General features: G+C 44.5%; 2 protein-coding genes, 1 long non-coding RNA gene and 1 pseudogene across 3 annotated transcripts; 3 read left to right on the top strand and 1 right to left on the bottom strand.

The window, feature by feature from the left end:
* The first annotated feature begins 286 nt into the window (after positions 1-286).
* LOC127782561 (hydroxycinnamoyltransferase 4-like) lies at positions 287-2,311 on the top strand (annotated as a pseudogene).
* Positions 2,312-6,440: 4,129 nt separating this feature from the next.
* LOC127781232 (AUGMIN subunit 2) lies at positions 6,441-9,227 on the top strand. The gene is made up of 6 exons (XM_052308163.1): positions 6,441-6,668; positions 7,250-7,360; positions 7,919-8,023; positions 8,181-8,249; positions 8,381-8,494; positions 8,784-9,227. The coding sequence occupies exons 1-6, from the start codon at positions 6,573-6,575 to the stop codon at positions 9,081-9,083; spliced, it is 795 nt and encodes a 264-aa protein (XP_052164123.1). The 5' UTR covers positions 6,441-6,572; the 3' UTR covers positions 9,084-9,227.
* A 10,058-nt stretch (positions 9,228-19,285) lies between these two features.
* On the bottom strand, positions 19,286-24,217 carry LOC127782806 (uncharacterized). The gene is made up of 3 exons (XR_008019228.1): positions 24,047-24,217; positions 19,740-19,900; positions 19,286-19,628 (listed from the first exon to the last, which is right to left on the bottom strand). It is a non-coding gene; the product is annotated as an uncharacterized LOC127782806 (long non-coding RNA).
* LOC127782805 (uncharacterized) lies at positions 19,465-20,131 on the top strand. The gene is made up of 2 exons (XM_052310073.1): positions 19,465-19,650; positions 19,752-20,131. The coding sequence occupies exons 1-2, from the start codon at positions 19,465-19,467 to the stop codon at positions 19,848-19,850; spliced, it is 285 nt and encodes a 94-aa protein (XP_052166033.1). The 3' UTR covers positions 19,851-20,131.
* Positions 24,218-27,933: the final 3,716 nt, after the last annotated feature.

Here is a 27,933-nt window from a genome sequence, read left to right as displayed (position 1 = left end):
GTTTTAGAGTTTTGGGTGTATTTTAGACAAAACGAAGAGTTGGAGGGTGTAAAATGGACTTATCCCTATTTTTTTGGTCCTGGACCCTTAAATTTTGAGGACCAGGACCGACCCACTGGTGTGTTGTCCTCAATTAGTCATCATTTACGTCACTAATTGTGTTATCATTTACGTCACCAATCAATTATTGTACCAACAATAGTGGGTCCAGATGACCCACGAGATTAGCGCACTAATCTTATAACTAATCAAGCATTGACGCATATGATAGACTCGAACGCCCCCCTCTCCCACTCCTAGTTTTAGTACCTCTTGTGCAGCCAAAAAGCGTTTTCTCAGGAGAGAAAAGGGCCATGAATTCTAAGCTGGATGATGAGGTGCACAAGATTGAGTCTTGCTTTGTACAGCCCAGCAAGATGTTACCCAGGCAAGCCCTCTGGCTCTCTCCTCTCGACATCATCAAGGCGAGCAGAGGCCATACTCCGCTCGTGCACTTCTATCAACACGGTGATGATGCTGCCGCCGACTTCTTCGACGTCGGCAGGCTCAAGAAGGCTTTGGCCAAGGCTCTGGTCGCATTCTACCCCTTTGCTGGTCGCCTCACCACGGACGCCGACGGCCGGCCCAGTATCGACTGCAACAACGAGGGCGTTCTCTTTGTTGTGGCTCGTTCAGAGCAGCTCACTGTTGATGCCTTCAGCAACCTCAAGTCCTTGCCAGAGTTACGGAGGTTGTTCATCCCCTGCATCGAGCCGCCGTCCACTGTGCTCGCCATACAGGTTGGTTGGTGGCAGTTTGGTCAGCTCAATTGGAGCGTTAAATTCTACGATTATCACATTAAGGCAATCCGTTTAGTTTCTAAAATAAAAATTTTTACGCTGTCATATCGAATATTTGGACACATGTATGAGTATTAAATGTATGGAGAAAAACCAATTACACAGATTACGTGTAAATTGCGAAACGAATCTTTTAAGCCTAATTGCGCTATGATTTGACAATGTGGTGCTACAGTAAACATTTGCTAATGATGGATTAATTATGCCTAATAAATTCGCCTCGCAGTTTCCTGACGAAATCTGTAATTTGTTTAGTTATTAGACTATGTTTAATACTTCAAATGTGTGTCCGTATATTCGATGTAATAACCAAATCCAAAATTTTTCCCCAACTAAATAAAGCCTAAATTCTCACAGCAACGCGCGAGGTTTCATATAGTGTTATTCGTTCTTGGCAGGTGACCTTCTTGCGGTGCGGTGGTTTGGCATTAGAGTCGGCAGTACACCACTCCGCCGTCGATGGCCATAGCATGTTCCACTTCCTCCAGGCATGGTCTTACCTGTGCAGGGAAGGTGACGACGCTGCTGAGGTGGTGGTGGATCTCCCCTGCCACAACCGCGCTCTCCTCCAGCCACGCTCCCCGCCCGTCGTCCACCCGGATGCACTCGCCATGTTCAGCCCCAAAACCAACCTCCGCGAGCGCCCCCCCGGCCGCCCCGTCTCCACGAAGATCTTCGCCATCTCCGACGACGAGGTGGCCGCCCTCAAGGCGGTGTGCGGCGGCGCGAGCACCTTCACCGCCGTCAGCGCCCTCGTCTGGCGCTGCGCGTGCGCCGCGAGGCGGCTCCCGCCGGACGCCCGGTCGAAGCTCAGCTTCCCGGTGAACATCCGCCGCCGCGTGCGACCCACCCATCCCGGACCGCTACTTCGGCAACGCGATCGTCACCGCGTTCGTGGCGACCGCGGTGAGGAACATCGTCGCGTCGGGGTCATCATCGGCGACGGAGACGACGACGGCGTCGTTGGCCAAGGTCGCCGCGCGGATAAGCGGCGTGATGCGCCGCCTGGCCGCCGACAACAACAAGGAGCTGCTGCGGTCGGCCGTCGACTACCACGAGATGGCGGCGACGGCGACGTCGCGCTGGCGGCGCCCGGACAGGGGCAGCCTGCCGGAGACGGAGCTGCGGGTCATCAGCTGGCTGCACCTGCCGCTATACGACATGGATTTTGGATGGGGTTTCCCGCGGATGATGTCCCGTGCAGAGTCGGTACGAGGCGGGTTCGTTCACGTGATGAGTGGCAGGCCAGCCGACGGTGGTGGCGTTCGCGTGCCTAGCATGTTTGGAGGCTGAAAACATGGACGCGTTTGAGCGATTGCTTTCTGCCAAGTTTACCTATGCAAGGATTTAGCAGTTGGATATAGTATATTTTTATTGTGGTCTATCATTTGGCTTCGCCATATTATGTAATTCTTGTCCATGTTACAATATTTGCCATGTGCGAGAAACTAATTTAGGCATGTTTTGTAGAATTATACTACTCCCTCCATTTCAAAATACTCCATCTATTCCATAATATAAGACATAACCACTTTTGTTAGATGTTCCATAATATAAGGCATGTATGCATGTAAATAATTAACTATGACCCCTTCTCCATTAAATTATTACTTTTTAAAATCCTCCACTCTCATGTTCTCTAATTCTGCATTGTATTTATTAGGATGATCTAAACTACAATATGATAATAATTATTTCTTGGTCTTTGGGTTAGGTGTGGTTATGCTTTATATTTTGGAGTGGAGGGAGTATAAGACACAAACACTCTTAACCCAAAAACCAAGAAATAATTAATATCACATCATTATCATGAATCACCCCAACTAATACAATACATGCAACCAATAAGAATTAAAGATCTTGTGAGTGTAGGATTTTAAATAATAATAATTTAGGAGAGAGAATGTGCTAATAAATTACATGCATCCATGGATGCCTTATATTATGAAACAACTTTAAAAAGTAGGTGTGGCTTATATTTTGGAATGGAGAGAGTATATTATATCATGATTTGCATCATCAAACATTTTAAGAATTTGATTTGCCAATTATTTCAATTGTTGGAACGAAATCCAACAACTATGTGTGAACTGTGAACACTGCTATAGAAAACGACATCAATGCCAGAAGTCAATCCAACACAAAAACTTTTGGCACAGATGGTCCTGGGAGCACGTGATGAGCAAGATTTGGATGAACTTGTCTGTGCCAGGTGTTGGTTATCCCCGGCACTGATATGTGTCATCTGTACTCGAGTTCATCTATATCGTAGGCATCCTAGCGGAGGCATATGACAATATGAAGAGGTAAGATCTATTGGAGACTTAGAGTTTATCTCCATCGGAGCTAGAGCGGCAAGATCAGGTGTAGCAAGCCACTAGGACTAGGTCCTCGTGGGAGGTCGAGATTGAACTTCGCCTGCTCAATCTTGGGCTTGATCTAGTGGCACTGGCCCCACATTGCTCTAGATCGATTCCTCGTACATGTCGACAACTCGCTTAGGTGGTGTTTGGGAAGGAAGGACTAAACTTTAGTCTCTCTCACAAAAGCATAAGTCCCTATGGGAGAGACTAAAATTTTTGTGAGAGGGTCCCTCATTCCTAAACACCACCTTAGTCGTGTGTTCCAATGACAACGTACGCCTCGGCAAGCTTAACCTCCACTTATGCAGCCCTGTCGCTTGAGCTTGCCTCTAGTGCGCCCACACCGTGCTCTCGCGAGCTCCACCTTTGGCCGCGCTAGTCCCCTCACTTGAGCTAGAGCCCCACCTCTAGCTCCATCTGCACCTCTATTGTCACTAAACGTCAGCACCCGGGGATTGCTCAACCGTTACTTGGGTGGGATGCTGAGCGGAGAATTGCAAGAAGGAAGAAGAAGATAGATGGAAAACCTCGCAAATTTATTCCCCCCTCACCAGTGTTGTAAAGCTCAAATTTGAGGGCACCAATGGTAGAAGCACCTTGGTTTTCTTGACGTCAGCACCAATGGTAGAACCACCTCGCAAATTTATTCCCCCCTCACGTCAGCACCTTGATTTTCTTTCTTCTTTTTTTTTTTGCTCTTTTTCTCCCACCAAAATCATGTGAGCTGAAAAAATCACATGATTGTGATCTCACAGGAAACAGTTGCAGCAACAAGCTGCTCATTGACTTAGGGTGTGTTTGGTTGGACTGTGGCTTTTGAAAAAACAGCTGTGGGCTGTCACTTTCTAAAAAGTAGCTGTGACTCTGTGAGGAAGTCAAAAGCTTTTGGTTACACATAGGTAGGCTTTTGAATAACTAGTTCCACTGACAAGCGGGCCCCGCATGTCATACACATGTTGAAACAAAAGAAGGAGGAGAGATGGAGATGGCGGCGGCGGCGGCGTCGGCCTCAGCGGCGGCGTCAACGGCCTCGGTGGCGGCGACGGCTCGACGAGGAGGAGCGACGGCGGCGGTTCGGCGAGGAGGAGTGACGGCGGCGGTTCGGCGAGGAGGAGCGGCGGCGGTGGTTCGGCAAGGAGGAGGGCGTGCAGTGGTGACGCCGCCGCCGTTGGCCACCTCACCACCTTCGTCTCCCGCCTCCACGGCCGGTGAGCGAAGGGGCGGTGGCGCCGGGAGGAGGAGGCGCCGGTCGGGGAAGGGCGCGAGCGGCACTGGCGTCGGTTGGGGAAGGGTGGGGGCAGCGTCGGTCGGGGAAGGGTATGAGCGGCGCCGATGTCGGGTTGGGCAGTGGAGTCGGCCTCGGTGGCGTCGGAGTCCTCGGGCGGCAGCGGTGAGGCAGTGCGCGTAGCGGCGGAGGAGTCCTCGGGCCGGCGGAGAGGAGGTAGAAGCGGGCGGCGGCGAAGTTGGCCTCGACGGCGGGCGGCGGGGACACCGGCACCTCGCCCTTCATCTCCTCCTCCTCTTCCTCCACCTCCTCGTCGGCGGATCTGGGCCGGCGCGGGACGAGAGGAGGAGCGGCGGCGGCGTCTCGGCGAGGAGGAGCGACGGCGACGACGAAGTGAGGAGGAGCGGTGGTGACGGCGAAGTGAGGAGGATCAAGAGAGAAATCCGTCGAGTGATGCCGATGGGAGAAAAAAAAGAACATATGCGAACCCTTTTTTTTCTGTAATGGCAAAGGTGGGTAATTTTTTCCCCCAAAAGCAGGTGAAAGCAGGGGGGTAGAGGTGCTTTTGATTTGTACTACACCAAAAGCTGGCTTTAGGCAAAAGCAGCTGTGGCTTTTGGCTTTTGCAAAAGCAAAAGCGGGTTGAAAAGCCAAACCAAACACACCCTTAATTTCGTGAGTTCGAGCTCAGGAACGGATATGAGAGAAGAAATTCTAGTTATGTGCTTGCTCGGTTGATCCACGGCAGTATCTCGATGGAGAAAAAAACCAGAAGAGGAGTGATGGAGAAGAAGGCGAGTCTAGTTTGAAACTTTTATAAAATCACCTAGTCGAAAGTAAAAAGATTTGTCCACCCCTAGTCCAAAATAAAACTTGGATAAAAATTACTAGCCCAAAACGAAATTCACTCAAATATTTTTGTAAAGCTTAGGAAATAATTGGTGGCCCAATACACAATTTATCTTTCAACATCCCCCTCTACGTGATGCCTATTTTCTTTTTCCATAAAAGAATAGCCCGAAGGAGTACCAAGGTCAGTAAAATAAGGATTAGTTAATGTTGGTTAATTTGGTGTTACCGAATAATACGTTTTCTCTGTTTTACTCATATTGACCAAAATTTAATGTTTGTTTCCTACTAGTGTGCTTCTGCTAATCTTGCATTCGCATTCCAAAAAAGGCCTTATTTTTAATTCGTCTAATTTTTAGAAAAAAAAATCTAAAATCTGTAAAATTAAATATGAAGTTGTATCCATTTTATACTATCAATTTAGTATTTATTAATTTAATTTAGAAAATCAAAATGAAAACAGAAAATGTAGATGCCGTCTCTTTTTAATCTAAGCCGTTATAGTTCAACCCATTTAACATGTTTAAAAATTTATTACTACCTCTATATTTTAATGTATGACGCTGTTGACTTTTTGTTAAACGTTTGACCATTTGTATTATTAAAAAAGTTATATAATTATCATTTATTTTATTGTGCCTTGATTCATCATCAAATGTTCTTTAAGCATGATATAAATATTTTTATATTTGCATAAAATTTTTGAATTAAACGAATAGTCAAACGTTGGTTAAAAAGTCAATGACGTCATATATTAAAATATGGAGGGAGTACTTGTTTACAGTTCTAAGGGCATCACCAATGTATATGGCAAAGTGATCCATATAGATGGGACCCACATAAATAGTTTATCTCTATAGCAATGTCCACAATGTATATAGATACAAGGTATCATTAGGAGAAGAGAGAGAAGTAGAGATAGATAATATAATTTATTTCATATGGGTAGTCCATATGCATATGGGTATCTTTTGCTATTTTTTCTATATGGACTAGTTGCACAATGGTAATAGGTGGCTGAATGGAATATTTTATTGCTTATGGACTAATTTTACACCACATTATGGATGCCCTAAGAGAAAATAGCCTTGAGAAAATAGCCTTGGCCAGGACCCAGGAGTAACTGTGCAATTTATAAAAAAAAAAGGAAACAAGAATTTGAGCAGCGGCTGTGTAATTCAAAATTTGGGTTCAAAACGCGTGACCAAAACGCTTACCAGCCGGCGAAGCGAAACCCGCACCAAACGGCGACGCGCACGGCGGCGGCGCCCTCGAGCCCGACGCCGACGAGCCCCCATGGCGGGCGTGCAGAAGCCGGCCAAGCGGCTGGGGGGCATGGCGGAGGCGCTCTCCATAGCCGCCGACCTCGGCTTCCCCGCCCCTCCCGCGCAGGTGGATCCCGACTCCCGAATCCCCTTCCTCGCCTCGCTGATTCGCCTCTTCGCGCGAATCCTCGACCTGTTCTGGTTTCCGGTTTCCGATTGCGGTTTCGGTAGATCCAGATCTGCTCGGTTAGGTTTGCAGCGCGTTTCGTTGGAGGTGATTGTAGTAGGGTTTGGTTCCTTGCGATTGTGATGCAGTCGAGAAATGTAGGTTTTGAGTCTAGCATTGTTGGTAAGATTGAGCTCTGTCACTGCAGTTCCGAATGATTTGGGCGGGTTTAAGAATTTAATTCCGAGAATTTGGGTGGGATTGGTTAGCCTTACGATAATCACCTGCGGAATCTGCCCCAAACTTTGGTGAACATAAGCTACTTGATCTCATGAACCATTGCTTGCTTTGTCATAATTATGAAAAATTTCTATGCTGGCGTGTGTATATTTTCATTATGATTGTTTAATTTCCTAGAACTGGCAACTTGCAGGGATGATCATTAAAGGATTTCGTTCATTTCTAAAGAATATGTTTCTTGCAAGAAAAAAAAAATCATCTGACATGTATTACCATTCCTTGTGATGGCTTATTTATGGCAGGAGGATCAGGGCAGCTCAGACAAAAGCGATGATCTAGTGAGGGTTTTGAGGGAACTGACTGTTGTACAGAGGAACATTGCCAATTTGCAAGTGGAACTACAGGGCAGAAAGGTGATGAATTTGATATCCAGTGGCTAGCTTCTATACATTTATACTAGAACTCCACACATTGTCCACCTTGCTGATGCATCTATACAATAGAAGTATTTGTTTTACCTTCTCAGATCTGGTACTACACGATACAACTCTAACATTCCATCGCCCGCCATCATGTATTCACTATTTCACTTAGCTTTGGTGTAATCAATATCCTTTTCATTTTCTTGCTGTGATGTGGTGTTGAAATCACAAAAAAAGAGAGCAAAATATCACTTTGAAATTTGAATGTTGGTACATATTTATGCGTACTGTAACTCTTGGTTCTTTAAAAGTTAATAAAGATGCCCAACCCTCTTGAGAGTTTAAAGTCTAAAGCTTTACTGGCTGATGCATGACAGCATGAAACCTGAGAGTGATTATGCCCATGGAATCCATTCTATGCTAGACTCATAAACTTTCTGCACACCATTTCTGAATGCTGGTGTATCCATCTCTTTAAAAAGCTTCTGATCTGAATATATACTATGTGTTATTATGTTGACCATACTGATGAAGATTGGATCTCCACAGGATGATAAAAATATTGCTCATCTGACTCACGTTAGTGAGATGGAGAAGAAGTGTGAATCTTTGGCCAGAATCACCACTATTTTGAAAGATGTAATTCAAAACAAGGTAATTGAAGTCACAAATTGTTCTTTCACTTGTCTTTCTTGGGATTACCAGTTATTCAGATTGATTGTGTGAAGAACGTTCTGCCTGCATCTCTGCCCTATACGTTATCCGATTGTACAAACCTATGCATCTGAAATAATGATCCTTTTTCCATCAGGATCGCATTATTGCTCGACTGCAACAACCTTACTCCCTCGATTGCATTCCTGTTGAAGCTGAATACCAGGTTAGGTTTCTTATCATTTCAACCTGTGATTTTCATAACAAGCATGCCGTACATGATTTTATTATTAAAAGAACCATGTGGTTTTCTGAGTGGATCATGTTTTTCCTACTCACCTGTTGGTGTCTTCTCAGAAACAATTTTCAGAGCTACTTCTGAAAGCAGCAAGTGACTATGGGGCATTGACAGCATCTGTAGGTGATTTCCAGTGGAGCCAAAACTTCAGAGAGTCACCTGCTGTATGGGGGGTAAGTTGAAAAATATATTTCTAAATACTACGTTAGTGTCCAATTGTTCACTATAAATTCATTTTCTATTAAACACCTTCCACTTTGGATGCAAGTATTTATGTTATCAGTGGCAGATTTAGATGACCAGTGATCTATGGATTTATTGAAGTACCCATATTAGTACTACAATTTGCTTTGTAGTGCATTACGACTGCTTGGTCCTATAAATGGCTCAGATTTGTAATTGTAAATCTGTTACTTGTTGTTATTGGAGATTGGTTTAATGGTTACTTTTATCTTGATGAAGGAAATGCTTCGACCGATACCTGCTGCGCTTGCTTCTTGCACGCGCTTCTTCGAGGCCATGTCTGCAATGAGGGAATCCTTCTCTACACTTCAGAAATTACGTGTAGGTCATTCTTCTCTGTCGATGACCCCGGGTGGATCCAGTGACGATTCAAAGTTCTTGACGCCGCCTCAGTGGAGAGAGGGCTCAATGCTCGATAGCTGGAAGCAAGTGGACGAGACAATCCCTGAGAGTGATGGACTCGATGCCATCAACCAGAGGAGGTTGTCATGGCCATCCTCCATCAAGAGGGAGCAGTAGGCCAAGGTTCACCCAACAGATACTCCATATGTTTGTGTGCTGTATAAATAGGATTCTGGCGTTTCTTTACTTCTGTGTGGTTACTGTTCAGTCATTTGCAAAAGCTCCCGTTGGCAGGTGATACTGACAGGATAAATGATTACCCATGACACTGAATGATGTTAGTTCCTTGTACTACCTCCGTCCCAAAATAAGTGCAGTTTTGCACTATTTACGTTCAACGTTTGACTGTCCGTCTTATTTGAAAAATTTATGAAAAAATTAAAAACATTTAGTCACACATAAAGTACTATTCATATTTTATCATCTAATAGCAATAAAAATACTAATCATAAAAAAATTTCAAATAAGACGGACGGTCAAACGTTGAACGTGAATAGTGCAAAACTGCACTTATTTTGGGACGGAGGGAGTAACAAACTAGCACTGGGCGTTAAGACTTAAGAGGCAATACATGTCCCAATATTTCCAGTTGTCACGAGATAATTATCAATGAAAAGAACAGAGCATTTCTGAACATGGTTTCCTTCACAACTGTAGTTCCTTAAATCCCCTGTGATTAGCTATTACCTGTGCATGCAAAAATGTATAATGATTACTGGAAATCTTTCATCTTTCTGTGTAATATTTTGATCGACATCGTTTTTAGGAAGACGCTGGGAACAGAACAGATTGACATCAGTTACTGAGGGTGTGGTCCATGTGGAACTGCAAATCTGATATCACTAGTTGACAGCTGAAACTAAACTAGCTAATGTAATCTTAAGGCTACGTTTAATGTAACCTGACCAGGCCTTCATTTCTGTTCTGGCCATCATCGTGCCAAACAATGATAATCACATGCCTGGGAGCTTCATCTGTGTTGGTTAATGAAAGTCCAACATTATTATTAGCAACATTTCCTGGTGCAATCTGCTCATGACTGATATCTTGTTCGATGAGTTCAGAGGAAACTTGTGATTGCAGAGTCGCCCCATTTTTATTTTTATTTTTTGGAGGGGGACGAGCAAAAAGCATTGCATGTCATTTTGATTATCGCGAATAAAAATTCTGAGCCTAGTTGGGCTTCTTAAGAGTGAAAAAAAACTCGACCAACAAATTGCTGGAACTACGTGCAATGAAATTATCCCGTTACCCATCTCCGTTCTGTATTCCTGACAGTGGCGAGATTTTCATTTGTTAAGTACTTCTACTTCCTTTTGCTGGAACTTCCAATTTTAGAGCTGAACTGAGTGACTACTGTATGTAATCAGGTGTAATATAGCCTGCAGGAGGCAACCTGAACTGTGTAGTATCAGAATCGACCCATACAGTTTTGGCCAAGATCTTTTTTATTGTTTATCTATCTATTATATACTAAAAGTTCATTAAACTTCTTATAAACGCTTCTAAGTCGTCGCGTGGCATCCTAGAAATGCTCATTAAAACTTTATGTGAAAGCTAAAACTGAAATAAGGTCAGAAAGTCTGATCCACAGTCAGACTATCCGAAAATATCAGATAGTCTGATGTTGGATCAGACTGTCTGATGTTGGATCAGACCACCAATGAAGCACAACAAGTAGATCTATCACACAAACAAGAGTAAAGCACAAACAGCGACTAGATCTATAGCGGCACAATTAAGCAAAGCTAAAAGGAAGATGAAGGGAGATCACCAATGATGAAGTTCACGAAGTTGTTCCGGAGTTCAAATCCTTGAGGGGATTCTACTCTCCATTGAGGAACTCACTAAGAGCCGGGTCTTTGCTAACCCTTTCCTCAAGAGGTTGCACTAAGCACTCCTCCTTCCACTAAGGGGTATCTCTTTCCTTGCGGAGGCAAGATCCGGCCTTCACAAACTTCTCTCGGCCAACCACACGTAGATCGGTGGCTCAGGAGTGACACCTAGCCGTCTAGGAGTCCTCAACCTCCAAGAGTAACAAACACCACACAACTCTTGGTCAAACCCTAGTGCTCAAGATCGAGTGAAACACACACTAGGCCCTCAAACACCAAATCCACAACCACCAAGATCCACCACACAAAGAACAAGGAGGGATTTGAGAGAGGGAGAAAGAGCTCAAAGATCCAAAGCACCTTAGCACCAAGCTCAACCCAAAGTGAATGCGAATGAATGAGTTAGGTAACCCTAGAAAAGGGTTAGGTAGGGGGTATTTATAGAAGCCCCCAAAATGTGGCCGTTGGAGGGGAATCTTTCAGCCCACGTCGGATAGTCCGATACAAGATCGAATAGTCCGATATTTTAAACCTCCAAGGCAACGAGAAACAGAGAACAAAGTTCCATGAAATTTCGGACTTTCCGTGACATCGGACTATCTGATGTTAAATCGGAGTATCTGATATTTTAGAAGCAAAAACTTCGTCCTCAAACAGAGACTCAAGTTCTATGAAATTTCGGAGTCTCTGTATCATCGGACTATCTGATCCGACATCGGATACTCCGATACTTAGAAAAACTCACTCGATAGGATTTTTTCAAATCAAGACAGAGAGTGAAGTTCTGTGAAAAATCGGATAGTCCGATACATCGGATAGTCTGATTTTAAATCGGATAGTCTGATGTTGCTCAAGTAAAACTGCAATAACTTTTTACTCCGAACTCCGATTTCGAAGATCTTGGACTCTATAGAAAGCTAGTTTCGTGGGCTATCAAACCCAACATAAAACATGGTCCAAAACCTTCAAGAGATGTTGAAAAACTTGCAAAGAAACCCGGTGTAAGTGTTGTGACAAGTGAAACAACTCGGGATTGAAATTTTGACTTAGGTTTTTCAACTCACACAAAGATGAAGCATTTTGAGCTCTAGTATTCTACCAATAAAATGCATGTGGTATCCCTCTTAATAGTACGACATTCCTACGACACAATGTAAGGTAAAAGATACAATATACCATTTGATCATTGCTGCATTGCATCGTGATGTCGCATTCATGGGGTATGCATCTCATTACAACATGTCGAGGACATAACAACCTTCACATTTGCTTGAATAAAAGTGTTAGTCCTCTCTAATCGCATTGTAATCAATCATCAAAATCATTAGGGGCCTAGATGCACTTTCACTTTGCCCTCGATGCACTTTGTGGCGGCGTGCAGTGTTTGGAGCAGAAGGAAATGGAATGAGGGAGGAGAGGCTAAGAAGGGGCTAACATGTCAGTCCGACTAATACAAAGAGTGAGGTTTGACTATTACTCTATCCGTACCAAAATAACTTAACTTAGAATAGGTCAAATATTAGAACAACGAATCTGGATAAGCAGATAGGATTTTCTAGCAGTGGCGGAGCACACCAAAAAATTTAGGTGAGTCAAATACACAAGACATTTTAAAGTCACGTGAACTATAGTAAATGAATGCCTATAATATGGTACGAGCTCATAAGAAGATTAAAATAACAAGCAAACAATGCTAATTTCCACTATACAATATTAATTCGTTGTGTAAAAAATATTATGAGAATTCGAGAACAGATGCGGACATGAAATTTAGACTATACTAGAAATAATGCCCGTGTGTTACAACGGGTAAATACGTGTTTTTTCAGTGATACAACAACCATTGAGAGCTGAGCAATAAATTGAAACATTTGAAATCGCTACATATTATAATTAAAAAAGTCAATGAAAATTTTTCATTGGTTTTGCACCGAAAGCCCATTTCTTTTTTCTTTTCAGTCAAGCCCAATCCGCTACCTCTCTCCGCTTGGCCTGCCTCTCTTTGGCCCAGCCTACAAGTGGAGCTGAAGACCCAATTCGCACGTGCCGTCTTCAACCTCCGAAAGATAGTCCCGTGCTCGTATAATGTCGGAGCCGATCCTCCCATCAAATTTGACCAATATTTCTCGATCTACTAAAATTAGTTAAGGGTTTTTGATCCACATAATCTCTACTTTCCATTTTTTCCAAAATCAAAGCGAATCAAGCTCGCCGACCGGCCATCATCAGCAACTTTTAAGTAGAGTTTAAATTTAGAAAATTAAAGTCAAATTGGCAGAGAAAATCATGGAGAAAATGATGATGGAGGAATGAGGAATCGTTTTTTGCAATCAATTGAAGGAGGAAACATACGGGAAGATAGATCGACGTGGCGCCGGCGCTAGGGTTCGGCCCAGCTGTGGCTGACGCGGGGCACGCTGCGCGCGTGCGAACAGACAAGATGAGATAAAAAAAAGGACAAAAAAACAGACTTGCCGCGCGCGCAAAAAATAAACCGTTTTGTGTGAAAAAAAATGGTAACAAAATAAAACCACAAGGACCAAGAAAACCGGAAGCTTGGCGGCTGAGGTGGGGCGTGCCACGCGCGTGCGGATTGGACCAGAGATAGAAAAAAAAACTTTAAAAACCGGACTTACCGCGTGCGCGGAAAGAAAAAATCGTTCGTGTATGGATGTTTAGATTGTTGCCTTGCCAGATTATGTTAAAGCCAAAATTTAGTAGGGTTAAGTTTGGCAACAAAGTGCGAAGTGAGTGTAGGTAAGGTTCCTTGTGGTGGAACGAACCCATCTGGGTTCACTTCAAGCTCTAGATTTGATATTTACAGCTATTTATTTTTCAGTGGTAGATGATGTACCCGTCAATAATGAGTCACTTGTGGTGACCTCATCAATCTAAATAAATTACAGTCCAGTTTTTTTTGGGATGCTCATAGGCGTAGGATATGTATATGTGTGTTCATCAGGATAATAGTGTCTCTATTTGTATTCTGTTTTTAGAAAGGGTTAATTGGATCCATGCCACTGCAAATGTAGCACAGAAAAATACCACTACTATTCGAGTTATCGGCTGGGTGCCACTGAAATTTTTTAAAATTAGAACCATGCCACTCCCATCACTATTTCCGTCCTCCTCTCTCACATCGTCATCCTCCTTTCTCTCTCTCATGGGGAGGTCGCTGAGGGGGGCAGCTGCTGCCGAGGACAGCCGTGGAGGCAGGCGCGGGCGCAGCCGCTGCCGGCGAGGACGGTCGCGAGCTCGCTAGATCTATGTGGAGGCGGTGCGGCTCGCCGACGACCACGACAAGGACAGCGACGGCGGCGGCGGCGGCTCTCGAGCTCTCCCGCGCAGATGAGTTCAACGACGGCGATGGCGGCGGGTCCCGAGGCCTCTCACCGCGGAGGTGGTCAACGACAACGGCTGCAACGGTGGTGGAGAGAGAGGAAGTCGGCGAGGAGGTTGCGGAGGGACGCGGGCGTAGCCGCTGCCAGCAAGGATGGTCGCGAGCTCGCCAGATCCGGGTGGAGGCGGTGCGGCTTGCCGATGACCACGACGAGGACAGTGACGGCGGTGGTGGCTCCCGAGCTCTCCCGCGCAGATGAGGTCGACGACGGCAATGGCGGCGGGTCCCGAGGCCTCCCACCGCGGAGGTGGTCAACGACGACGGCTGCAATGGTGGTGGAGAGAGAGGAAGCCGGCGAGGAGGTCGCGGAGGGACGCGGGCGCGACCGCCACCGGTGAGGACGCTCACGGAGGGGCAGGTGAGGGTGGAAGAGCTCGTCCTCTAACTGCTCCTTCCCCATCCGCCGCCGAGCTGCCCTCCTACGGTGCCGTGCTGCCATCCGCTGCCGTGCTGTCGTGCGCCGTGCTGTCATTCGCGCCTGCCTCCGTGCTGCTGTCGAGACGAGGACGATGAGAAGATGAAGATGGAGACGGCGAAAAATGTGAAGGATTGGATGGAAATTGTAGTGGAGTGGCATGGTTCTAATTTTAGAAAATTACAGTGGCACCCACCCGATAACGCAAATAGTAGTGGTATTTTTCTGATTCGCCATATTTGCAGTGGTATGGATCCAATTAACCCTTTTAGAAAAGGTTTGGTACAAAGTGAACAGCCATAAAAAAAGGATGGTTCATTTGTCGAGTCCTGTATTTACATGGACATATATGTGCTTGATTGAACTAATCACGAATTTGTGATGTGGCAGCACGACAAAATTCATCGATCAAAACTCATCAGGAGGTCAGGACTCAGGAGGCACGCCGACCGCGCAGACGTGCACGCGTCGGAAATCCCGTCGTCTTCCTTTCCGATTTCTCTCTTCCTCCCGTGTGGACGCACACGTTTTGGAGCCAAACCGAGTGAAACAATGGACTCGGACTAAAAATTGGCGCGTGCAAGCGAACGCGAAGCGGGGCGCTATGCTGAAGCTGTATCGGATAATATGACGTACGAAATAGTTTGTGCAAAAACATCTTCAATTTTTATAATAGTAGAGATAAAAAGGGATAATTGCACATTTGACCATGTTCTGAACATAACTACTAATTTGACCCTAATTTTTAAAGTTTGCTCATTTGACCCTACTTTTCAAAATTGGAGTTGCCGTCTGACCCTGGTTTCATCACACCGTTAGGGTTTCATTTGGAAAATAGAAAAAAAATGTTTTCATGAGCCACAACCCACAATTGACTAAAGTACCCTTGTACACATCAACATTGTTCCCTTATCCTCTCCCTCTCCTCTTTCTCACCGGACCTTGAGAAGAAATCCCTCCCGCTGCCCTCCTCGTGCAACAGCTGCCACGCGGCAGTGGCATGGGAGGGATGGCAGTGGCTCAACGAGGTGGAGGAGCGGCGGCAGCGAGGAACGGCGGCGGCGGCGGCGGCTCAACGAGGAGGAGGAGTAGCTGCGGCTCGATGAGGCGAAGGAGTAGTGGCGGCAGCATGGGAGGAATGGCGGTGGCTCAACGACGAGGAGGAGGGGGCGACAACGGCAAGGTGGATCCTGCGAAGGCTCGGTGATGAGGCGACGGATCTGGTGTCGCCGAGGCATGCGCGTGGCACGTCTGGCGGCGCCGAAACGTGCGTGCGATGGATTTAGCTCCGGCGGGTCGGCGAAGGCGGTGCGGCGGTGGCGAGGTTCTGCGGGGAGGGAGGGAGCACCGGCGGCGGCGGTGCACGGTGAGACAACGATGGCTCGCGAAGGGTCGGAGCAGCGGAGCCGGTGGGTGGAGGGGGGAGTGGTGGCGGCGGCTGCTCCGCACATATGGGCTCGGGAGTTCGCCAACGGCAGCACGGGTGTCCTGCTGCTTGACATGTTTTTTCCTTTTTTTTCCTTTTTTTTTTTGTTTTTTTAGCCATAAATTTGTGCCATATATTTGTGTTTGTGGCAATTTAATATATGCTAATAAGTGCACACAATTGCATTGAATAAAAAACTTTGAGAAACTGGGTTAAATTCAAAAGGGTATAGATGTAACTTTTGTCTTGAGTTAACACCATCACGTTGCTTTCACGGAATTGGGTCAAGTCTCATCTTCGTTTATAATAAAGAGAGTCAAATGAGGAAACTCGAAAAAGTAGGACCAAATTTAGTTAGTCTTGAAAAAGGGTAAAAACGCAATTACCCCATATAAAAATTTGTAAATGTATTTTCCATAAATATCGTCCTGAGATTACTTTCTATTTCGTTTAGTCGTCCTTTCCTAATGTATCTGATCGATGGAGTAACACTACAGGATGGATTGCATTTGAAGACATTCTGTTGAAGGCATTTATCTAAAACTGCCTCAAATCATATCCTTTTAAGGCAATTTTGATAAAAATGCCTAAAAAAATATTAATTACAAGGCAAATTTAGTTTATACCTCTAAAAGTCTGTCATCTGAAGGCATTTTTTATTATGAATGCCTCAACAACTAGGGCAGCGTTCGTTCCAGTGAGTTTGAGGAAGAAAGCACTTCGTTTTTCGCGTGCACGCTTCCCAAACTACTAAACGGTGCATTTTTTGCAAAAATTTTCTATAGGAAATTTCTTTTAAAAAATCACAGTAATCCATTTTTAAAATTTAAAATAGTTAATAATCAATTAATCATGAGCTAATGGCTCACTTCGTTTTGCGTATCTTCCCAATCTCCTCAATCCCCTGCTCCTCAAACACATCCTAAGTGCTTCTAAGGCTGTGTTCGTTCCAGTGACATTGGGTGAGAAAGCTCCTCGTTTTCCGCGCGCACACTTCCCAAACTACTAAACGGTGTGTTTTTTGCAAAAAAATTTCTATAGGAAAGTTGCTTTAAAAAATCATATTAATCCATTTTTGCAATTTAAAATAGTTAATACTCAATTAATCATATGCTAATGGCCCACCTCGTTTTGCGTATCTTCCCAATCTCCCCAATCCCCTTTTCCTCAAACACACCCTAAGGCATTATTCAGTAACACTTAGAAAAATTATCTATTACCGACACTATAATGAAACGCCGTAATACTTCATACTATCTGGGGCGTTTTGCAAAATTGCCTGTACAAACGAAGGCATTTCGATCAGAAACGCCTCCAAACCTGTTGTTATATATGCAAAAAAAACCTCTCAAGAATTTCACTTAGATAAATTAGTCCTTCCACCGCGCGTGCTCATCCACCACATACGAAACCTTATCCTCTCGATCAGATCGCGTGAGAGAAAAGAAAAAATGCTAAAAAAAATCAACCATCACCACTTGCGACTCCGGGCGCCGCCGCCGCCGCCGCCGCCACCACCGCCATCGTCGTCTGCTGCCGCCACTGCCGCCGCCATCTGCTGCCGCCGCTCTACTCCCCAGATCTACACAAACCAGGCTGCTTCGCTCTCGCAGATCACCGGCGTCTCAAACAAGCTAGGGTAGTCGTCGGAGGGAGGGGGGCGCTTGCTGCTCCCTCCGCCGGCACCATCTCCAGTGCCGGTGCCGTCTCTCCCTACTGGATCCGGATCCAGAGTCGCGCCTCCACTTTCTTCATCCTGGTCGAGCCGAGCCCCTTGGGATCTACCGTTGCTGTCTGTATACTGTGAGTATATGAACTAAAATTTGTGATGTATACTTTGATTTGTCATGAGATGATCGATCTATTTTGACTTATTAGCTCTAGAATACATAATGTTTCACTGGGGAATCTCCTTATATATATGATCTAGTATTGTTTTTAGGATTGTATTTTTTTACCCAGCAGTTTGAGATTTTCAATATATTTTTTAATCCTAGTCTGCTCTAGAGTGTGAAATCACCATTTGATATCATTAGTATATACTTACTAGTTAATTTAGAAAATTGGAGTTACTAGTTGTTCTGTTGTGAATCATGGAACTTCCTAGGTACCATATTGCACAAGTATCATTCCTGTATATAATTCTATGGTTGTAGAAAATTATAGGGCGTATTATAAATGATTATAGGATGCATTATATTTGGAGAATCTGAATATTACTCAAACTGAATATTTTGGTTACATGCGGTTGTTGAGATCTGTGTATTACGCTGATTGAAATCATTCCCATGCAAAAGGGTGTAGTGCAGCCTGCAGATCAAACAATCCAACTTCCAATACACTACAATTGCCTGACCGACCACTGTTCTTGATGAATTTCAACCAAAAGCACGTCACTATATGCAAATCATCTGAATCTAAACAGGTTGACACAGAAAAATGATTTTCCATGGAAAACAATTGTTTATGCATGAATCAGAAGATTTATTTTAAAAAAATCTAGTATTGTTTGAATGCACTGATACACATCTACCCATGGTACTATATTCTCATTTGTCACACTGAAGCAATTTGGGTGTTTTAGGGGGTGTTATGAGGTTGTCCTGTGCTAGCTTGTTTATGCTTAGTCAAATAATGTTCATAAAATACTTATTTGGTCTCTTATATTTGCCAAAATATTTTTATTAGTTGGTGAATGGAACTGCCCGTGGTCAAGGATGCTGGAGCTCCAGGGGAGGCGAGTTTGGTGACAGTCGAGTCTCAGTGAGGGGGGGGGGGGGGGGGGGGGGGGGCTCACTTCTGATCGGTACCAACTTTGATGAGACAAGTGTAAATCCTCTTAGGTGCTCAGCGGTGGAGACTTGAGTTGTGAGGTCTTATCGATCAGCGAGTAGTTTTTTTGCTATGTCATATTGTTCGTAGATTCTAGTAGGAAGAATAGTTTGGACATGGCTGGCTGAGTAGTTACTACTGCTGTGATCTCCGGATGTTTCTACCTGAAAAATATGTGAACCTCTAATCTGCTTGGTAGCATCTATGATCAATCTGCAGCGCAGCTAGTTAAATTCATGCCGCTGCTATTCTGATACAGTTATATGGGTTCTTGTGTTGAGCATGGGGATGATATACCCAGTGCCACTGGATTCATCTTGGTTTTCTGAATGCAAGGGTCAATTAGCACTGGTTCACTGTGAATGCAAATCTGTGCTGTGTGCATGCAAAGATCAATTAGCATTTGGTTAATTGGTTCCGGTCAGTTGCATTTTTCATTGTGATATGATGAAAGCGTTCCTCATTTAAGGGCGCTCCCTGGCTGAAAATATGCAGATGTTCGTTTCCAGATCTTGTTATGTTGATCTTTTCTTCAGAATCTACACATCAGCTTTACTTTGCTGGTTGCTTTGGTTTATTTCAGACTTCGGATGGAATCCAGTAAGACACAATCTCAAGGTTCTGCCCCTGTTCCAAAGAACCCAGCCATGTCCTCTTGTCGGAAGAAGAAGTCTGACGACGCTACGTTCCTCGAAGATCTGAAAGACCATATCGACGAGTTCATCCACGCCTCCATGGATGAGCACAAGCATTGCTTCAAAAACACCATCCAGAAGGTCAGCTGTGCTAACACTCAGATACTCAGTTCATTATTCTTTTGCATTTTAGACTTGTTTAACAATCAAGTCTTTCTTGCGCTCTATACCTTGCATCGCAGATGTTTGGGATGTCAAAGGTTGTCGCAGAGCGTTCCGCTGAAGCAAAAGAAGCTGAAGTCGAGAGCGCTTTGCCTCTTCAGACCAGTGTCTCGCAGTAGGATGCTATGGCTGATGGCAGCTTGTTGCCTTCCGTTGGCTGTGTGCCATCCTGTGAAGCTTAACAATCAGTACTACCTGTAATAGGTGAATCGGGAGTCTACTGCTGTTTTTTTTATAAGAAATCTTGAACAAATTAGGGTCAACAACTGTTGAATTGCTGATTTGTTTTGCTCATATAGCACATTCCTACTCTATCCTAACCTTGTCTAACCTTGTATATGAGGGGTCAATAAAGAATTCTGCCCACAAGATTCCTCGAGCTAATGATGAGTATGGGCTGAATCTCACGTGGGCCCACTTAGTGGGATACTGGGTGAGGTGTTTCTTTTTCATTTTGGAATAAGTCCATATTGCATCCCTCAATTCTTCCCCTTTGTCGAATTACATCCCTCAACCGCAAAACCGGGTATATTACCTCCCCTAAGTGTTAAAACCAGTACAAAACAACTCCCTTAGTGGTTTTTTACAGTGGTTTTGCTAACGTGGCATCCTAGTCATCGAAAAAAAATTAAAAAAATACGTGAGGGCCCACATGTAAGTGGCATTTCTATTCTTCCTCTCCTCCACCACTCTCCTCTCTCCTCCCCCTTCTCTCCCCCCGGATAGGGGAGGCGCCGGAGGCGCGGAAGATGTGGGGACCGCCGGAGGATGCGGGCACACTCCGCGAGGGAGAGATCCGCTGTCAACAGCAGCAAATGCATGTGGTGGCGGCGGCGGCGGGGGAGAGGAGGATGTAGGGGCTAGGGCCGAAGCGGAGCTCGAACAAGGATCGGCACACCAAGGTGGACGGCTGGGGACGACGGATCCGGATGCCGGCGTTGTGCGCCGCCCGGATCTTCCAGCTAACGCGGGAGCTCGGCCACAAGTCCGACGGCGAGACCGTCCAGTGGCTGCTCCAGCAGGCGGAGCCGGCAATCGTCACCGCCACGGGGACGGGTGTCGGCGCTGACATCCGTCGTGCCCTCTCCAGGTCGCACCACCACCACCACCACATGTGGGCTGCCGCCGCGGCGCCGCCCGCCGCGTCCGTGGCATTCGCTGGTGCCACATCGGGTTCGCGACCATGTTCGCCGGCCACGCGGCGGCGGCCATGCCGGGGCTAGAGCTAGGACTCTCACAGGACGACCACATCGGCGTGCTCTCCGCCCGGTCGCTCAGCCAGTTCTACCACCAGGTCGGCAGCGCCGGTGCCGCCGGTCAATTGCCGCACCCGCACCACCATCACCAACACCATCAGGAGCAGCATGAGGACGGGGAGGATGACCGCGATGATGGCGAGTCCGATGAGGAGTCCGGGCAGTAGTAGGTGCACCGCCAATTGTTCATCCATGCGTCTCACATTGTCTCTTTGGAGAAGAAAAAGATAATTCCAAGAAGGGACATGCAGCTAATGGAGGGGGGATGCTTTTGTTACTGTTGGGTTGTTCTTCATGGGGGTTTTTATGTCTGATTTTTCCTCGTGTGGTGTCGAAGCTCGAAAGAGGCTACTACTTGCTCCGGCGACTTGTTGGGATGGATCATGATCATCTTCAGTTGTTACTCCTGCTGCTCCATGGATGGTCGCCGGTTTATCCCCCTCCAAGTGTTTAGGTGAAAGCTCAATCTTTTGCACTCCACAGTCAGCACATGACATGCTCTTCGAAAGGTAGCTTGATGAGCTTATGTATTTTGCCGGAGGTCGGCGGCGCGAATAGACAGCGGGAGGATGCGTTGCCGGCCGAACAGATCGACGCTGTGGCAGGTGAACCCTCCCCGTGCGGGCGCCGCGGCCGGCGATCCTCTCCCTCGCAGCGTGCGCCCGCATCCTTCGGTGGTTCCCACACCTCCCGCACCTCCGGCGCCTCTCCTTGCCATGCTCTGTTCGGGGAGAGAGAAGGGGGAGGAGAGAGGAGAGTGGTGGAGGAGAGGAAGAATAGAAATGCCATTTACATGTGGGCCCTCACGTTTTTTTAAATTTTTTTCGATGACTAGGATGCCACGTCAGCAAAACAACTGTCAAAAAACACCAAGGGAGTTGTTTTGTACTGGTTTTAACATTTAAGGGAGGTAATATACCCGGTTTTGTGGTTGAGGGATGTAATTCGACAAAGGGCAAGAATTGAGGGAGGCAAAATGGACTTATTCCTTTCATTTTTGAGCTGTACCTAGCCTCTGCTACTGTACGCTTTATCACGCATTAGCCGAAAAGCGGAAGTTACTACTCCATCCAGTTATAAATATTTAAAATTTATGGTAAGATTTGAGGGCTGTTTAGATTGTAGCCAAAATAAACATTATCAAAATTACCAAAATTTTGATAAGTTAGCAATATTACCAAAATTTTGACAGGATTTCTTATGTACTGAAAAAATGCATGTGCATTGCAACGGGTAAAAATATTTTTAGATCGCTATACATTTTACTCATCCTTCCTTTTCAGTCTCAGCCCAGCCCGCTACCACCCTCTTGTTTGACCTGTCTCTCTTTGACCCAACCCACAAATGGAGCTATAGGTCCAGCTCGTATAGTCGACTGATGAACCCACAAGTGGAGCTATAGGTCCAGCTTGACCCCTTCAGTCGGCTATACGAGTTGGACCTATAGCTCCACTTGTGGGTGTAGGATCGATATGTCAACTAGAGGGGGGTGGGGGGTGAATAGGCGATTTAAAACTAAATAACACTTAAACAAAACTAACCTAAGTTGCTAGGCAAGGTGAAATACAAGGTTAACTGAGTAACTAAGTTAAGTTTTACAAAACTAGGGTGATATGAGCTCAAATATGTCTCTATGAATGTAAATTGCACAAATGTAAATGCAACAAATAAATGAGACAAGAGATAAGGAATTTTTCACCAAGGTTCGAAAACTCGCTGGTTTCCTAATCCCCGTTGAGGCGAGCCCAACTCCACTGCTCAACCACGAAGTCACCGCATGCCCCCTTCGTCAAGGGGTGGACAATGTGGGAGCCGGCCCACGGAGAGGACTACCCAAGCTTCGATCACTAGGGGTAGTTCTTCCTTCGCTCCGAAGGTGGTGAACTCCAAACCACTCACAACCGGCGCCGGGCCTCCTCCACAATCTCCTCGGAGAGGTAACCGGGCAACACCTCCACAAGCCGTCTAGGAGGTGGTAGCCTCCAAGAGTAATAAGTCTAGGATGCTTGCCGAGGATGATCAAGTGCCATGCTAGCTCTAACAATGAAGCAATGCACTTGGATTGGCTTAACTCACTCTCTAACACCTCACTAGATAAACTAAGTGCACAAGGGTGTGAGAGCTCTTGCAAGGGTTCAAGATAATGCAATGGAGTGCCAAAACCTTACCCTTACTGCTGGGAAGTGGGTATATATACCCCCAACCACCAAAACTAGCCGTTGGGGTCGAAATCCCCAACTTTGTGCTCTGCCGGTCAGACCGCCATAGTGTGGCCGGTCAGACCGGACTACTTTGTAATGGCTAGAAAACTAGCCGTTACAGGGCAATCATTGAGCCCACTCAACCTGGCCGATCTGACCGCAATGTAGTGGCCGGTCAGACCGCCAGGGGCTTGGTCTGACCGACTGCGGCTCTGGCGGCTCTGGATCGCCAAGACGAGACCTCCTTAAAAATCAGGATAAGCGGGCAGACCGCCATGGGAGCTGCGGTCAAACCGGACAGCATACTTTGGTCAGACCGCCATAAGGGATGCGGTCAGACCGCAGGTCACTTTTCCCATTGCGCATGTAAAACCAATTGAAAAAAAAATCAGCTTCTATGTAGGATTTCATATTTGTCTACAAAATCATGTTTTCAGAAACATAGCCTTCAGGAGGCCTAGGTGCGATCAGATCATTATTTAACATTTAAGGATTAAGGCAGTGAAAATCTCATGCTAAGCTGATAGACGCTAAGGCACGTGACAAGCTACTAATGCCAAACCAAACACAGCACCGGTCCCCCAAACTGAACGTTCTGCTAGCTGCACCACCTCATAGGAATTTCAACGAACAGCTAGCGAGCAAACCTCACAACAACAAACTACGCAATTGAAACAGAAGCAGGGATATCGATCCGTCACGCAGGAGCCCGCGCTCGCGCTTACTCCGGCCGGCTCGCATCATAGTACTACCCTAAGTCCCTAACGCTACACGAAGAGGGTAGAGGGCCAGAGGCTGCTGCTGCATCAGCTCCGCAGGCCTCCTAATCCGATATGGATGTTGGGTGGATTCTCTTACCTTGAGGAAGCGATCTGTCAGGAGAGGACAAGGAGGTTGACGGCGATCGAAGGGATGGGATCGTGGATGGGGGAGAGGAGGAAGGAGGTCGTGGTTTTCTTGGAGGAAGGGGAGCGAGCAAGCGACGACGCCAGTTTTTCTTTCTTGGAGGAAGGGAAACCGCGGGAGGAAGCCGTGGATAGGAGGGGATAGCACACGGGAAGGGAGACCCAGAAGGTTCGGGATGGCTTTGGGCCTTGCCGTGCGTTCAGGCTTGGGCTGGGCCATTCTGACCTGGTATCCGGCCCACAGTGCAAATCTCCCCCGCCTTTCGGCTCGCCAGCGTCGCCTCCATCACCGTCGGGACTACCTATACATTTGTCGACAAATTTTTCTCCAAAAATTTGACAGATTAATTATAGTACAATCGTAGTGTAATTACACTGTAACTTATATGTAATTACACTATAACTTGCATGTAACTACAGTGTAATTTATATGTAAGTTTCACATAATTTTGAATTGTTAGATCTATTACAAGATTTGTTTTGGTGAGGAAGAAAACAAATCATAGCACATACATATGAAAGAATTTGTTCTCACGACCTCCATTTTACCGAAATAACATGTTACGGAGAGATTTTTGAAAGTTACATACAAGTTACACTATAGTTACAGTGTAATTACATGCAAGATACAGTGTAATTACACTACGATTGTACTGTAATTACATCTGTCAAATTTTTGGGGAAAAATTTGTCGACAAATATATAGCAAAATCGATCACCGTCCTCCAGTCCTTAGGCTTCGATGCAACTGCACCTCCTTCCTGTGTTTTCAAAATCATCATGTCTTTATGTGAAACTATAGTAATATTGTATGATAAAAGATGAAGCACACAAATCACGGAGCAAATTTGAAGGTTTATAAATTCTCATGAATCATGACATTGCCCTAAATATGTTGAGTGGTGGTAGCATTTCCGATACCTGCACTTACATGTATAAACAACTATGTAATTTGGTGGTAACAACACTATGTTAGAGGGAATTTTTGACATTGAGGATCATTACAGACCTTGGATTTTGAAATCAGCTAGCAAAAAGTGAAAAGATTTTAAAGCTGTCTTGAAGAGAATATACTTCAATCCTAAGTTATCATGGAGACAAAATGTACTTAATGGCTGCCAAGAAAGAATCCCTATAAAACAATGGGCATGATTGGTGAGGTATTGAAAGACTGAAGCAGCTCGGGTAAAGTATACTTGCCAAAAATAAGTACTTGTTTGAAATAAATTATAGAACAACGTATCTGATTAGATTTCTTAATCTTATATATGTTATATTTCTTGCTTAGATCAAGTCAGAGAAGAATAAAGCTACTAGAGCCTCGCAACTCAATAGCACTCACACCATTGGTTCACGAGTTTTTGCGGTTGTTCTTGATCAAACGGCACTTTTATTGCTTGTATGGCTTTTCAAATTATTTTAGCTATGCAACTGCAAATTCTATAACATTGTCATATCATTGCAGAGCTTAAAGAGAATATAAAAGTTGGACGAGCTGAACTCTATGTAATTACTCATACCAAAAGAAATGGAAAACCCTTGATGAATACTGTAGTGATAAAATTGTATGCTATTTTCTTGATTTCTCATATAGTATTTGTACAAGTGTACTATTTTGCTTTAAAAAATTACATTTGTGCTTGCTGATTGTACAAGTATCCTTCATGATTGATAACCATGTATGGTTGTTAATTTCAGCAAAGGATTAAAAGAAGAATCGAGGAAAACCCTGCTCATATCGGTGAAGAGGCACGAGATGATGATCTATATTCAGAAATGTTTCCAAGGAAGAAAACTGGAAAGAACAGTGGCATGGGCCTGCTAGCAGGTGGAGTGGTTTCAAGGCACCTAGCTGAAGCTATCGCACAGTTAGAAGAAACTAAACATGAAAACAAGGAGCTTCGGAGTATGGTGGACACATTAGCAGCAAATCAGACCTTGATGATGGCACGGAATGAAAGGTTGGAAAAACAATATGAGGAATTAAAAAGTATGTTGCTAGCTTCCCAAGGGCATCCACCTATGAATAGAAGTCAGGTGTCTATGTCACTAGCTAAAAATCAGTTGGAGGTGATGAGTTCTTGATTTATTTACTATACCATCCCATCGTCCTTTATAGCTTTGACAATTACCAATTGCACCTGATAAATCTCATATCTTTTTTTAATTCAAGGAACTGGATCCTATGAATTGCAACAATCAAGCACCATCACTTTCATCCAGAAACAAGAAAACACTTCTACAATCACAGATATGCAACAATCTAGTATTTAATACATGTGGTGAGTTAAAAATTAGTGCAACTAGTTGTTGCTAATCTTTTTTTTTTCTGAAAGACTAGCCGTCTAGTAAAGTGACATCACTTCCTCCGCAAAAACAGAAGTTCAGATCTCCTCATCTAGATTTGCATAACAGGCAGAGGTATGCAACAATTTAGCATCTCATATATGTGCTTGAGTTAAAACTAGAAAATGTGGGCGCCTTTGGCGCACCAACTTAATGATAAGGCTACATATAGAACATATGTTTCATAATTCACAGTAGCCTTATTTTACCCATGTTAGATTTTGTATTTCAGTTCTCCACCTCTTCTATTTCAGTCCTTTTATTTTCTTAATTAATATTTCTCTATTTTTTTTAACCCTAAAAATCATTGATGAGAAAATTAGTTACGTAGACACCCTAAGAGCCCACTTCACATTCTAATTTACTCCCTTCGTCCCCAAATAACCGTTCTTTTAGGTTTATAATTTATCCCAAAATAACTTCTTAGGGTGTGTTAATTATCAAGATACCTAGTAAGATAAGATACCTAGTAAGCCTTTAGTATATGATTACCAAGGAGTACGTATTAATTATTTTAAACCTAAGTGGATCAATATGAATTTTTAAAAGAAACTTTTCTGTAAAAAAAATATTTGCAAAAGACACACCGTTTATCTTTTTTTACGGTAGGAACCATAGATAAGAAAATTAATTTCATACACACTCTATGGGCCCACTTTGCATTCTGATTTGAGTTTAAATTTTGTTCCAAAATAACTAGTCACTAAAAGTCGCGCGTTCGTGCGACCATGAGAAGCCATATTTGTTGAAGATTAAGATTGTTTTTTCTTTCTCTTGCAACTAAAATGATATTGGCTTTAAACATTACTACGAAATTGCCCATAGGTCACATACATAACCAGGGTAGTATTTCTATGTTCTTGGCACAGAAACAATTCATACCACCTCCATTTTTTAAATAGATGACGCTGTTAACATGTAGACACACGGTTGACCATTTATCTTATTAAAAATACATATGTGTAATTTATTTTGTTGTAGTTGTTTTATCACTGAAAATACTTTAAGCATGATTTATATTTTATTTGATTTTTTTGAAAAGAAGAATAGTTAAATATGTATTTAAAAGTTAATAACATCACATATTAAAAATCGGAGGGAGTATTTGTTTCCCTTGGTCCGTGTGTCAAATTTCATAAGTACACAACCTATAAATTTGCAGCCCATTAAGTTTCCAATGTGGCTTGCTTTCTTTCAAGTTTGCCAAGTGCATGAGGAGAAGCACTAGAAATCTCCGGAGGGATAATGCATGTATGTATCTGATCGGACGGTCATCATTTATCCTATCATGTATCTGATGGCATTTGTTTTTCAGCTTACGTGGCCTAACATGCTTCTGAGAAAGATTAGTTTTTTTTCATAACTTTAGATTGTCCTTAGGGTGTGTTTGAGTTAAGGAATTTTTTTAGATAATGGAATAGAGTATCCCGGCCTTTGCTCAAAGAGCTACAGCCAATTATTACAATCTCGCACTCAAAATGAGTGAAGTTTAAA

This window comes from Oryza glaberrima, chromosome 8 (assembly GCF_000147395.1).
Source record: "Oryza glaberrima chromosome 8, OglaRS2, whole genome shotgun sequence".
Lineage (NCBI taxonomy): Eukaryota > Viridiplantae > Streptophyta > Magnoliopsida > Poales > Poaceae > Oryza > Oryza glaberrima.
Note: the sequence above shows the minus strand (reverse complement) of the source record. Positions and strands in the feature narration are given on the sequence as shown.